The sequence below is a fragment of the Thunnus maccoyii genome, chromosome 10 (genome assembly GCF_910596095.1).
Source record: "Thunnus maccoyii chromosome 10, fThuMac1.1, whole genome shotgun sequence".
Taxonomy (NCBI): Eukaryota; Metazoa; Chordata; class Actinopteri; order Scombriformes; family Scombridae; genus Thunnus; species Thunnus maccoyii.
Window position 1 is genome coordinate 17,646,714 of NC_056542.1, and position 13,743 is coordinate 17,660,456.

The 13,743-nt window shown below is 44.1% G+C and overlaps 2 protein-coding genes across 4 annotated transcripts in view; one reads left to right on the forward strand and one right to left on the reverse strand.

The window, feature by feature from the left end:
* LOC121905138 (G patch domain-containing protein 8) overlaps positions 1–5,107 on the forward strand; it is a 32,294-nt gene extending 27,187 nt beyond the window's left edge. Inside the window, exon 5 of the mRNA XM_042423145.1 lies at positions 324–5,107. Within this exon, the coding sequence (XP_042279079.1) occupies positions 324–4,365 (4,042 nt within the window). The 3' untranslated portion in view covers positions 4,366–5,107. The remainder of the gene's footprint in view (positions 1–323) is intronic.
* A 7,503-nt stretch (positions 5,108–12,610) lies between these two features.
* Positions 12,611–13,743, reverse strand: part of si:dkey-12j5.1 (probable assembly chaperone of rpl4) — a 26,743-nt gene continuing 25,610 nt past the window's right edge. For all 3 annotated transcript variants that reach the window (XM_042423151.1, XM_042423149.1, XM_042423150.1), the window contains exon 11: positions 12,611–12,973. In XM_042423151.1, the coding sequence (XP_042279085.1) occupies positions 12,800–12,973 (174 nt within the window). In that variant the 3' untranslated portion in view covers positions 12,611–12,799. The remainder of the gene's footprint in view (positions 12,974–13,743) is intronic.

Consider the following 13,743-nt stretch of genomic DNA (forward strand, 5'->3'; position numbering starts at 1 on the left):
TACCAATAACATGCATCTGCTTTCTTTCTTTCTTTCTTTCTTTCTTTCTTTCTTTCTTTCTTTCTTTCTTTCTTTCTTTATCACAGTATTGATCTTAAAAGTGACAATAGCCATATCCCTGTATAATGACATACCTGTACGTACAGTACTTAACTCGACATACTTGTCTGGATGTCTATAGATGCTTTTACAATGCCATTAGCTGTGCTTTTAAATCCATATATCAGTTAAAGGCTGAATTCAATTGAAGTAAACTGAGCCAAGCTAAAGTGAAGTAAAGTAACATCAGCTAAAGTCAAGTATATTTGTTCTATCACCTCCAGATGCAGAGTCCCAGGAAGGTCTTATGGGCTAAGAAGTACAGTCCGGGTTGTGAGTCAGCAGCAAGACAGAAACATGGACCAAAGAGACCACAGTCCTGAGGACAAACCTGAACCCTTCAACCACACCCTGAGGCCCCCTGCTACACAACCAAGGACAGCTCCTCTCCGCCACCAGACAGAAAATCCTTGCCAATCTCCTCCCCAAATACCACTGGCCACTCTTGCAGAGTCCCCGCTAATCACACATCCGGCATCCAATACAGACTCTCCAGCAGTGAACCCCGAGTCTCGCCTGGGCTTGTATTCCCAGCTGCCACTCCCTGGACGGGGGAGAGTGGGAGGCAGGCTCGGGGTGTCCTTCTGCTTCTCACGGAGGGGGCCCAGGCTGGAGCCTTCCGCCTCTGTCTTCTCGGACCAAGAGGAAGAGGAGAGAGAGAAGAGGGAACAAATGAAAGAAAGGATAAAGGGAATAATGGAAGATATAGACAGGGAAATTGGGGCAGCAGAGGAGAGGAAACGTGGTGAGAGTGCAGAGCCGAAGTCCAGATCTGACAGTGCTGGACCAGGCGACATGCTGACAATCCCCAGAGAGGCTGTGAGAGAAGAGGAGGAAATTGAAAAAAGGCACAGTGTGCACTCCACTGCAGCACCTGATAATCAGAGCCATGATTCACTATTCTTGCCATCACAGAACCAGGTGAACATAAGGGGCACAGCAGTGACAGGGGCACACATAGACAGTGAACACACAGACAGTGAGAAAGAGAGAAAGCAAGAAGCAGAACAAGGGAACAAGGACAATCCGTATATGTGTGTGGTTGGAAAAGATGGCTCTACCTGTCTGAGATGGCCTGTCAGTTTGCTTAAGTTCACCAAGTCTCAACCATACATCTCCTACAGCTGCAGCCCACTCTGCCCCCAAGACCCAGAACAACGCACAGATGATCAACAGGAGCCACAACAAAATCCATTATGCGCTCCCTCAGACGAATCATGTGTGCCAGCTATTCTTACACCAGACACCAACTCCTGTTTACAAAGACAGACAAGACATGAGCTGAGAGCACACAGACAGAAAAAAGCTGGTGAGAATGTCAAGGCAGAGCCACATATCGATGTGGAGACAGAAGCACACCTGTTCCTAAAGAACAAAAACCTTTCATCATCAGAAAAAGGACGATGCATGCTAAGTATGGAGAATTGTGTGAGGGCAGCCTCCCATCCATTTGACCCTGCTCATAGTGACAGCTCTGACACAAACTCCCAGAATCCTCCGGGAGGCAGATTAGGGGGTGCAAGAAGGATCAGGGAGAGAGCCATCACAGACCTGAGCTGTAAATTAGAGTCTGTCACCCAGCATGGCACACAGAGGATATGCATCAGCCCGTCCAGGTGTAAGTGTGGGAGTGAGACAATGTGCGAGTGTGCCAGTGCTCCGCAGCCGTACGTGGGTGTCTCTGAAGTGTCACGCAAAGAGAGGAAAGCCAGCACAAAGAAACACAAGCTGGGAAAGAGGAAGAGGGGCGAGAAGGAAAAAGCTTCAAACAAGCGCCAATCAGCAAGGTGCAAAGTGAGGAGTGTTGTCTCTACAGTCTCCACTGGCAGAGATAGAAGAGGAGAAGCTGGAGGGAGCCGCGGGAAGAAAAGGAGGCAAAGGGAGACCGGGGAGATGAAGAGGAGGAGGGTGCAGAGAGCAGGGAGCAGCTGTCTCCTGGGGAGATGTGAGGCTGAGCCAGTATCTGTCTCTGTCAGGAAGAGGAGGCCTCACAGGAGCCACAGCTCTGAATCCCAGTCACAGCCAGACAGAGAGCAGGCAGAGCACTGCAGTGCCTACTCCCAGCTCACCAGACACACAGCAGACAGAGACACAGAGGGGGAGGGAAAGCGAGACAGAGGTGCGGTGACTTTTCCCTGGCGGTCTCACTTCACCATACATTCCTTCTCACCAGGATGTAACTCAAAGCTGTTTTGGGAAAGGGGTCACCATAGCAACCCCAGGAGTTTCATTGACTGCAGTTACCCTGACAACAGCTGTGGTAGCAGCCCGGCGAGAAAGAGAAAACTCCTCCACAGGGACAGGAAATTCATTCATAGTAACAGGAAGAGTTCGGGGCGTTGTGAAGTCTGGGAGGAGACAGATAGGGGGAGGAAAATGGGAGGGCGAACAGGTTGCAGGGACAGAGTTTTGATTTCAGATACAGAACAGTGGGACTGGATGAGAGGGAGCTGTCCTGGAGCTAGTGAGGAGGGCAGGCCAAGAGCTGAATGGAGATCGAGAAACAGAGCAGTAGAATGGGATCGAGTGAGTAGGTTCAGCCCCAGTCCTAGCAGCAGGGGCAGGAGAAGCAGAAATGTAAGCACAGAAGACATAGACTGGGACAGATGCAGCTGGGACAGATGGACGTGGGGTAGCAGCGACAGCTGGGAAGACAGGGGGACATACAGGTCTACGTCGGGCTCTAGGACAGGGGTTGACAGCAGAGATAGCCCAGGTGGTGTGTGGAGGTGTTCAGGCACCAGACGCTCAAGCTCTAGACACTTATCAAGTCCGGAGTGGTGGACAAGCAGGCAGATCTACAGCCCACAGAGTGTGTACAACACACAGGCAAGCAGTTGCCACAGTCCACGCTCCTGCAGCCCCTGCAGCCCCCGCAGCAGCACCAGCATGTCTGAGTTGAGCTGGGAGTGGAGCAGGAGCAGCACCTGCTCAGGAATCACAGTGGATGGGTTGACAGTTAACTCCTGCAGGATGTCCTCAGGAGCTCCGGGACTCTCACCTGAGGCCCCTCAGGAGACAAAGAAGCAGAGCAGCCCCACATCCACTTCATCTGTCCTTACTTCAAGCTCCTTCGTTCATTCCTCGCCCAACAGATCCTCATTTGCTCCCACAGTCCCAGGTCTCAACACACACCATGGTGACAGCAGTCCTTCACAACTTAAGGAGCTCAATTCACAGCCTGACCTTGGCCATGGTCCCTCTGCCCCTGTCACCACATGCAGCTCAGGCACATCCCCTCCAAGACAATCCCCCAGTGATTCTGCGCCACAGAAACCAGCCAGGACGTTGCTTCTCCCTCTTATAGGGAAACTACCTGCAATCCAGAGAAAGGCTAGGAGGAAAAAGGGACTGCTGGAGAAGAGTCAGGAGAAGGAGGGAGAGGAAGAGGGGGAGGCTAGAGTGGACACCAGAGCAGTCGTCAACAGTCATAAATGTCCTCTGGACATGGTTGAGTCAAACCCCAGCAGCACACCAAATCTCTGCCTGTCAGAGATTAGGACTGATGACAAACAGACAGGTGGAGAGACAGCTCCGCCAATCAGCTTTACTGCAGAGGAGATGGACAAATATCGCTTCCTGCAAGAGCAGGCGAGAGAACACATGCAGAAAGTCCTGGAACAGACGCAAGAGAGAGCGGATTCGCACATAGAGACAAACTACACACATGCCGCACAGATAGAGAACTGTGGGACTTCAGAAGAGCAATACACACCTACACCCTTGCACAACCCTCCACAGCCTCAAACCCAGTCACTTCACACAGACACGATGCAAACACAAGCGCAGCACAGCCTTCAAGTCAGTCTCCCACTTCCACACGTGAGCCCACAAGAGAACTATACTCATCCTGTGGCTTTGGGTGTCCGCAACCTCCCCCCTCTACCGCTATCTCCCCCTCTCTCTAGCCTCCATCATATCATTTTACAACACACAGCCCTCTCCATGCCCCCCTCCTCCTCCTCCTCATCCTCTTCCACCTCACCTCCCTCTCCTGCCGTCCACCCACACCCAGCTCGGCTCCCTCACCCACTGCCCCCTCTTCACCCGTCCCTACCTCATCACCTTCACCTCTCTCCCTTCTCCATCTCCTCTCTGTTTCCCTCCATCCTGCTGTCCCATCATCCCATCCCTCTCCTCCCTCCGTCCCCTGCTTTCCACGCGACCCCTCTCGCTCCTCTCTCCCCAGTAGCCCTACAACCGTTGAACCCACAGCCTTTCATGGACAGAGCATGGCCAGTGAGGTTTCAACAGAAGGCGTTATGATTTTCACAGAGTGGCTGCCATGTTTATTAATCTTCCTTGGCAACACAGACTAGAGAGAGAGAGAGGATTTTTTTGGTTTGGACAAAAGCCTGCTATTTGAAATGGGGATGTATCAGTGCTTTTACAAGCTTCAGCTCCATCTCTTATTCACATATGCCCTCACACACTCACACGCATGCATACACACACACAGTCCGACTATTGACTGTTTTCAAATGAAATTTTATTTCTCCATTTAGCCTCTGCTGTGTGCAGCAGACAGTGAGAGAACTGACTTTGATCCTTTTGCTTTTTCTATCATTCCTCATTCAGGCCCAGAATAAAGAAAAAGACACACCTGCTATTCAAAGACAAGCATGGGCTTGTGTCATCCTCTCTCTTTCCTTCTGAACCACAGACAGACCAGCTGCCTTTTGAAGTATCCTTCATGCCAGGGACAGAGGGGCAAGAGAAAGCGATAATACTATTCCCTTATCTCCATTTCATACAGGTTATCTGAGTTAAAGTGTGACTTTCAACAAACATAAATAATGTTCCAGGGACTGGGGGGCATAGCAAAGCCATTTTAACCTTGGTGTATACTGTATAGATAGAGGTAATTCTGGACACACACACATACACAGTAGGGAAGGACAACAACTAATTTCCATATCTGACACATGTAAAGACCTGTTTTGTCTCTATAGTGTAAATATTCTGACAGTGAGTGATAACATTAGAATCATGGAAAACAATAAAAATAAAAGGTGAATTTAACCATGACCCATTGTACAATGCTTATTTCACATCCTACAGCATCAGTTATACAAATATTTATGTGTGACAAGAGATCTTTTTTTCCCCACACAGTATTTATAACAAATCAGTTGTTGTTGAGACAGCGATGAATGAATCTGATCTGTTACATTAAAACTCGGGTGAAAATAAATGCTTTTTATTATTCTGTCTGATTCATGTTGATCGTGCAACATGTTGCAACAAATTCCACATAAAGAATTAATACAGTGTGGTTTACCACTTCTCAAAGTGCAGCCCAGATTTCATAGGAATCTTGTAAAATATCATAGAGCAGTGAGGTCCCTACTTGTACTTGCTTGTGAACCCTTAATATGAAGCAATGTCTACCTGTCACAGTGTGCATGTCAAAAAGTTGTGAGTAGCTCAATCAGAGGGTGATTGTCCCTTATCAGAGTGTTTTATTTGAAGAATTGTTGAGGTTTTAAGAGTTAAAACTGCAGTATTTCAGGAAAAAGCAAAGACTAGAGGAAAGTTTATTCAATAAACATAATTTTGTGCAGCAGAATTTTAATTATCTTATTTCCTGCCCCAGTAATCATCCGGCTATCCCTTGTGGAAGTCCCAATACCCAGGTTGGAAGTCACAAAAGATCTAAAGGAATAGTGACATTTTCTACAAAGAAAATAGAATAGCAATTTATTTAATATCAAGATGTGCAAATTGATCTTTAAAAGTTTTTTTATGCTCAGCGTCTCTAAAATATTGAGGAATAAGTTCGAAGGTGTTTTTATTGTCAGTCATAAAGAGTTACACACTGCCCTTTACAAACTACCATACTATTTTAATAGTATGCTATTACTCCCTTTTATCGCCAAACAGATAAATCATTTTGTCAAAACAGGCACATTTCTTTAAACACATTTCATTATAATGTCCAGTTTGACCTTTAGTTCATTGCATTGGAGATGACCAAAGCCCAAAGCCAAAAAAAATATCCTCTCAGTTTCAGAACAACAGACACTTAATCTACACCAGACAGTTTTGTGCATGTTGTTTTTGAAGTATCATGTATCTCAAGTTAAAAAAAACAACCTTTTTGCATCATTCATGAAACATCGATGAGTGCCTTTCTTGCATGTCTTGCCAAGGGTTATGATGGTTAGTAACTGTTGCTATGCATCCAGGCCTTGTGATTGGTGAAGGCGCAGATGTATTAAAGCTGCTTGCCAAACAGTTGATCACTGCAGCGGCCGGCACTCAGGGAGCAGAGCACAGAAGAGAACAGAGCGGCATCCAGATGGTCTATGGACTTTGACTACCCAGAGTGCTTTGAGAGATTGGATTGATTTGCCCTCCGTGATATCAGTGAACACAGCCTAGCATGCAGGGAGGCTACAGCAAGGGGTGACAAAAATACAGACACAAAAACAAGACTCAAAATTTAGACTTCCAGTCCTGAGGTGTTGACTAGAAATATAAGTCGTGCCCTGCAGAGATTTAGTAATTAGAGCACAATTCCTCTTTCTCCTCCTTGTGACCCCCTGAGCTTGTGAGTGTGTGAGTACATGTGTGAGTTTGCGAGAAATAGAGACAGAGAATCCCTATCTCTCTGCACAGGACAGGAGATAAAACAGACTGTGTGAAATATAGAGCAGCAATAATTAGCAGCTGTTACAGCATCAAACCTCTCTATCTCTACCTCTTCCTCTCTCTCGCTCACTCACTCACACACACACACGCACACACACACACACACACACAAACACAATTGCTCTGTTCTTATCCCAGAGTTTAATTTAGATATACTCAAATGTGCTGCAACAGTCTTTCAATAGTGATAATCGGCAGATCATACAAAATCAGCCCACTCCGGTGTTGCCCTCCATCTTCTGTTCAGTTCATATCCATTAAAACAACTCACACATTTTAGCTGGAAAATGCTAAAACTTTCACAGACACAAACACAAAATATAAAAGCAGGGATCTGAAAAAACCCCAGCAAAGAACATAAAAAAGCAAACTAATCCATGGATAGAGAATGCCAGGGGCCTTTACTTTACCATAGCATAAAAATTATAAGTCGTACACATGCAGAGTTACTCACACAGGGGTCATTTGGAAATTAGTAATCACAATATCACTGTATTTTCTGTCAGTGACTGATTAAATCATTACCTAAGCCCTGAGATTTGCCCCCTGGTGTGTTCATGTTTTGCTGTTGTGTGTACGATCGTGTATGCACGTGTGTATTTGTGTGCGCATGCAGGAGTGTGGGTTGATTTATGATCGAGAGAGCGCGGTTTCCTCAGTCAATCGCTCCTGTGAATTAATGAGGTATAAAAACTAAAGCTGGCACTCAGTCAAATACACCACCAGTCACAGAGAACTCACTGCTGGGGCAGGATCACTCCTATTGGCACCGCATTTGATTGTTATATTGTGGGTATAGATTGCATTGAGCAAAAGAGCCCCTCACGGCTACTGAAACGATCCATCGACTCAAATTGCAATGCTGTATAAATGAGACACTTCAAATCTCTTGCTTTCTCTCTTTCTTTTTTTTTTGTGGTCTCCACTCCTACCATCCGCTTTTGATTCAACCGGGTCAGTGGGGCTGTGTTCAGTTCCCCGGGCTGTCCCCTCACTGCACAGAAGAAAAGGCACCATTACACCCTCTTCTCAATTCCTCTCATTCAGTGGCTACATCTTTTACATGTTTGAATACTGTTGTACAGCACAGACCTTCACAGCACAATGTGCTTTGCAGTATTATTATTAGGCAGAAAAAGCCCCTTCCCATACCTTTTCTCTTCCAGTGACATTCATTAAAAGTTTTCTTGAGTCGTGGCAGAGTATGACCTACAGTACCAGGCTGTTCCACTCCAATTTACATCTTTTTACTGAATCTCTGCAGCTCTCACGACTAGTAGTTATACTAACAGTCAGAATAATATTCTAACTGTTCCACTGAACCACCGACTGACATTCAAAAGCTACAAGTGAAGATAAAGTTGAAAAGGTTGGAGCTGCTTCAGATTAAAATGTATTAACTGAATAGAAACTCTAGTTTGCGTTAGCCGAATAGTCAGATGTCCTCTTAGACGTATCATTTGATCATAAGGTAAAATACTATATAGGCTGATGCATCACTTTGTCAACTTTTGTGAGTGTTTGAACTCCCATAAAGGTACAGTTCAAAGAGTAATCTGTCACCACTGATGTGTCAAGAGGCACTGCCGTTGCTGCAGGTGCAATACGCGGAAAGCCAAATGGCTTCAGGATGTTTTTAGAGCTTTTACATCAAAAAGATATATTGTTGTGTGTATGATTCAGAGTCAGAAAAAACACCTTTATCCTATAAAATACCAGTCTATTTTGGGGTTTTTGATATTCTTTTCATTTATGTTTGCCTCTCTTGTTGAGGAGAGACTTGTTTGTGTAGGACTTGTATTATGCAGGAATAACTGTGAATTCTGTTCTACAATGGATTTAAGGATTAGGGGAAGTAGTGGGCTTGGTGATACTCTTAAATTTGGCACAGTCGCCCAAGGACATGACACTGTCAGCACATTGCTTACACTCATCTGCGCACACATGCACACACAGAGGTGTAATAGGGTATAATTTAGGGGGCTGTAATAGTGAGATGTGATGCTCGGTTGTAAGACAGCATGGCTAATTCCCCGGTTATGTTATCTCTGAGAGACAGATGTTCCCACCAAAGATTACTATGTGTGCACACAAACACACACAAAAAAAAAACACACACACACAAACTGTGTGCATGCAGAGAAGCATGAACACATTCAATCCTCAGACAATAGGAGCATGCGGGACAGTCTAAAATAGCCTTATTGACCAAAAACACAGATCAATGATGAAGACAACTTTTCTGAAAGTTAATTATGAGATGCAATGAGTTTCGGCAGAATACTCTGAAGAGAAAATCAACAGTTCACACAGAAAGTTTTCCCCAATAAACGTTTCATTTAAAACAATCAAATGAATCATGTAATGGACTTTGACCTCTTGCCATATTGATTAGAGGAAAGACACACATTTTTTTACATTGAGACCACTCTAAGTCAAACCATATCACCTTTTAATGATCATGTTAAGCTCGGCAAAGCTGTCAGTATTAACCCTTTATGTCAATCCATCAGCTGCAAAGCTTTTCCCACATCAGACACATTGCATCCATTACCCAGGAAATCCATCCCATACAGGAAATGGTTTTACAGCAGAGAAGAAAGGTAACTTGATTCATGGCTTCTCACAGTGGCTGTCAGGAAGACCCTTGGGTCAGATAACCATCACTCCCACTATTATGTTGTTAATTCACAGGTTGAATGCACGGCCACAGCATAAAGAACATAATGTAGATGAGCGACGTGCACTGCCTATCGGTCAAACCTCAATTCGGATGAGTCGATTTTGTGCTCAGTCCTCTTTACCCTTCTTCTCTGGATTTCTGTTACCTTTCAAGGATCTTATTTAGTATCATAGAATATCCATAAAACCTCTTCAGCATCCAAACACAGAGTGTCCATGATTCAAAAACATTCAAACAGCAGCTTTGATAGTTTGAAAGACTTGCTTGTAAACCTTGAAGGAAATTTGAGTGCTTGAGCGTGACTTCAAGAGGACAATTTACACATATGAACATGTGAATTTGTTTATAAACAGCAGAACTGCCTCTCCAACTCCTTCCTCCTCTGAGCCCCATCTCCCTCCTCCTGTTTCCGTTTAACTGGTTTCAGTTTTTAAGTCTCCAGATTCTGATAATTTCCCCCTTAATCCCTTCAGAGGAGCACCATGCTTAACTCTCTAATTAAGTCAACCATGCACACATACACCAGCACACGGGATGAACAGCACACGCACACACCGCTCGTAGCATTCAGCTATCTGATGCTCCAACTTAACGGTTGCTGTGTGTGTGTGTGTGTGTGGTTTGTATGACTGTATTTCAATGATTAGGTCCCAATCAGGATGTTGTTATGACGACACATGCATTTTTAAGCTGTTAATCCAGGATTATTCTCCCCTCCGCTCATCTCATTACCGTCGATTATTAAAAAACACATACAGGCACACGAGCGCACACAAATACTAATTATGGGTTGGTTTCCCTGGAGACCGAACACATGCTGCTAGGTTTTCCAAAGATAGGTTAACATACAGGTAAAAAAAACAAATCTGCTTAATGTATGAATGCACCTCAGGCTTTCACTATGCATATGATGTGTCGTGTTTTATGTTTATGTATAGCTTTCCTAAATTGGAGATACTTGAAATGCCACAACATGAAAAATCAGACCTTGCAGATCTGTGGCATGGCAATGTATTTATTTATGTCTGATTATTACTGTGTTTTTGGCCTCTCAGAGAGCCATTTTGGCCTTTCAGAAAGCGATTTTCAGCATAGAGCGGGAAAGAATGCGAGCAAACAGTGAGTGTCCTTTCCCAGTGATTGAATGTGTGTCCTTGTGTAGAAACTGCACTCCCCTCTCTCAGCAAGCGAAAATACTCCTGCAGTGCCGACGCTGATGTACAGGTGAGAGAATGGCCAAGGATTTTGAGATCACCCGAAGCTTTGTGTCCACTATGGCCCACTCACACTAGGTCAGCTCAGAATAACTAGAAAGGGCTGACCGCTGATGTTCGCTCACCCCTGGAGTCATTAATCACACAGCACTGCAGATGAGCCGCATGGGCACACGCGTTAACACACACAAACATGTAAAAACACATACACGTGAGAGCACATTTTAATTATAAAGCCAAATGCTACATGACAGCATTGCTCCAGGTAGTCAGTCCTCAAGGTCTGTACTCCTGGTACATTATCATACACTAAGCATCACAGACGTGAATATTCCTGCAAAGGCCCAGTCCACAAATAACAACACATCATGTCACATTAAGCTATGATAAAATGCAGCATACACACACACACACACACACGCACACAGAGAGAGAGTATCATATCTGCAACTTTTCTCCTGAGCTTTATTTTATGCTCCTTAGACACAAACACACACAATCACATCATGGCATCTGAACCCCTGTATTCCCGAACAGGCCTCTCAGCTTGTAGCTGGGTTGCTATCAGGACCAGGATCTAAGATAACGTTCCCATTTACCGGTTATGGAATTCTTCAAAGGGACCACGCAGCAGTGTATGCCTGCAGTGTTTTGTGTTTGTTAACAACACGGTGGATGGAGAAACACTCTGTGGTGGATGTGTGTTACAGCATGCACGTCACATACTACAGTCCCTCTACTAAAGGCATCAGGGGAGAAAATGTCAGTTTGTGGAGAAAAAAAAAACTGGACATGTAACAAAACAAATCACAACTGCTCTGTCCAACATATTTTGCAGGTGCACAGAAACTGAGGTTTGTACCTTAGTTTTTCTCAACAATTTCTCCAAAATTGTTAGTCTCCAAAGCAATAAATAGATGCTGATGAAATTGGGCCAGTCTATCCTGATTTTGCAAAAAAAAAAAAGAAAGCAGATTTTGTATCACAAAGTGTCACAATATAGATTTTAAACTTTTCATACTGACATCTCTGGCCTATATCAGTACTTTGTCATGCTTTGAATGCCTTACATTTCAAGATGCTTGCTGTTGGTTACAAAAAGACAAGTTAAAATGTTAAAATCTTCCACTGACAGCAGCTGCACGGCTATGTCTGCCACTCAGATGCACAAAGTCTGACTCTTAACCTTGCTGCTTTCAATTGTAAAAAAAAAAAAACCCAACATACATACATACACACACACACACTCTATATATATATATATATATATATATATATATATATAGAAAAGCCTTTACACTAACACATGCTATTACAATGTATAACCCTGTCTCAGAATTTTTAAAAGGCTGCAATGTGAAAACTAGTTTTAAAAAAGTCAAAGTTGCCTGTTTCTCCTTTCTTAAAGGCTTTGTGCCTGCCACTTTGAACAGTGTAGAAAAGAGAGAAATGCATGCTGCATAAGTTAATGTCAAATTCTCTCTATTGTGTCTTGTCTTGTTGAACCCAATGAGTTAACAAAAAAAAAATCCAAAGCTGGAGAATAAACTGAAAATTCAAGCATTGCACATAAACTAAGACTATAATAACTGTTAAATGTAAAGACAGAATTAACTGTTTGGTGGCAGACAGTTTTCAAATAATGCTTACACCCCCAGAGATATTTCACTGCAGTCTGAGGGGAAACACTGCTGCTGATGCATTGAGAAAGAGCTGAAGTAATTAACGTGCTGCTTTTGTTTGTGTGTACTCATGTGCCGTGTATGTTTGCTTGTAGGAAACATGCGTGGGTGTGTATAAGAGGTAAAAAGCATTCAAAGGTGTTTTGCTTTTGCTGCTGGTGAGAAGTAAAGCCCTAAAACTAATTTATTTCATCAACATCTGTCAAGGAGATTAAGGGAAGCATTAGTCAAGTGTGCACTTATTTCACCAAAAGCATTAAACAACTGACAGAAAGAGATTGAGTAGACTGCAGCTTTTAATGCCACTCTTTTTGTGCATCTCACTTGAATTCAATTCATCTTTGATAAATGGATGTGAAGGACAACCAGTAAAAAAAAGGCACTTTAGAGAGCACACCAGAACATTTAAACCAGGAAGAGCATGATGAGGAAAAATGAAATCACAGAGTACAAGCGAGGGGGTGTGGTTAATGTTCCATGGGTGCCTCTGCATCGTCCTCCTCCTCATCACTACAGGGTTCATAGTCTTCATCAACATCTGGGTCTCCTTCTTCTCCCTCCATCTCTCCTCCCAGCTCACCTAGCAGCTGCTCCACATGCTCCAACATCGGCTGGTCATCACATCGCACCTTATTGTACAGCTTGGAAAGAGAGAGAGAGAGGAGAAAAAAAAAGACAAAAAAAAAAGGATGATGCAAGCGTGTAATGGGCTAGTAAGTAGCTTGGAAAAATGAAAACTTTAAATAGAAAGTAGGTTATATAGCAGAAATGTTGAGACCGAACACGAGGTGCAAATTACACTGCAGAGGCAAAACAAGAAATGAGATATAGTGAGTAAAGAGCTCTCGACAGAAGCTCCTCCATGGTGTCACTGAAGTTAACAGTGCATCACTGTAGCATCAGTAAGCAGCTGCCTTGAGTTAAGGAAAGTGAGCAGCCCTGAGGTTTTAAGTCTCTAAGTGCCGGTTAGGCCGCCTGAAATATCCAACAGCAGCTGCATTCTGTCAGCGAGGGCCGAGGCAGTCATGGCTCGCAAAAGGCTGGTAAACAGTTTTTGTCTTTCATTTGGCAAATCAGCACATTTGATACACCATTCAGCCGCACAGGAGACAAAAAGACCATTTATCTTCCACTTGCTGTTGCAACATGTGTGCGCACACACACACACACACACTGTAATGCATCTCGAAGCTCATATAGTTATGTGGTGTGCATGTGCATGCGCACACACACATATAATCAACGCTCTTATCTCAGTGAAATATGCCGTGAAAGAGCAAGATAAAAAAAAGTCCTGTTCTCAAAGCAGCCCGCAGATTTATCTCTGTCTGCTTGTGTGTAATTACTGAACTCAAAGTGGAGCTGGGTGATAAAACTACTGGCGCTACCACTAAGGACAGCAAGCATAACG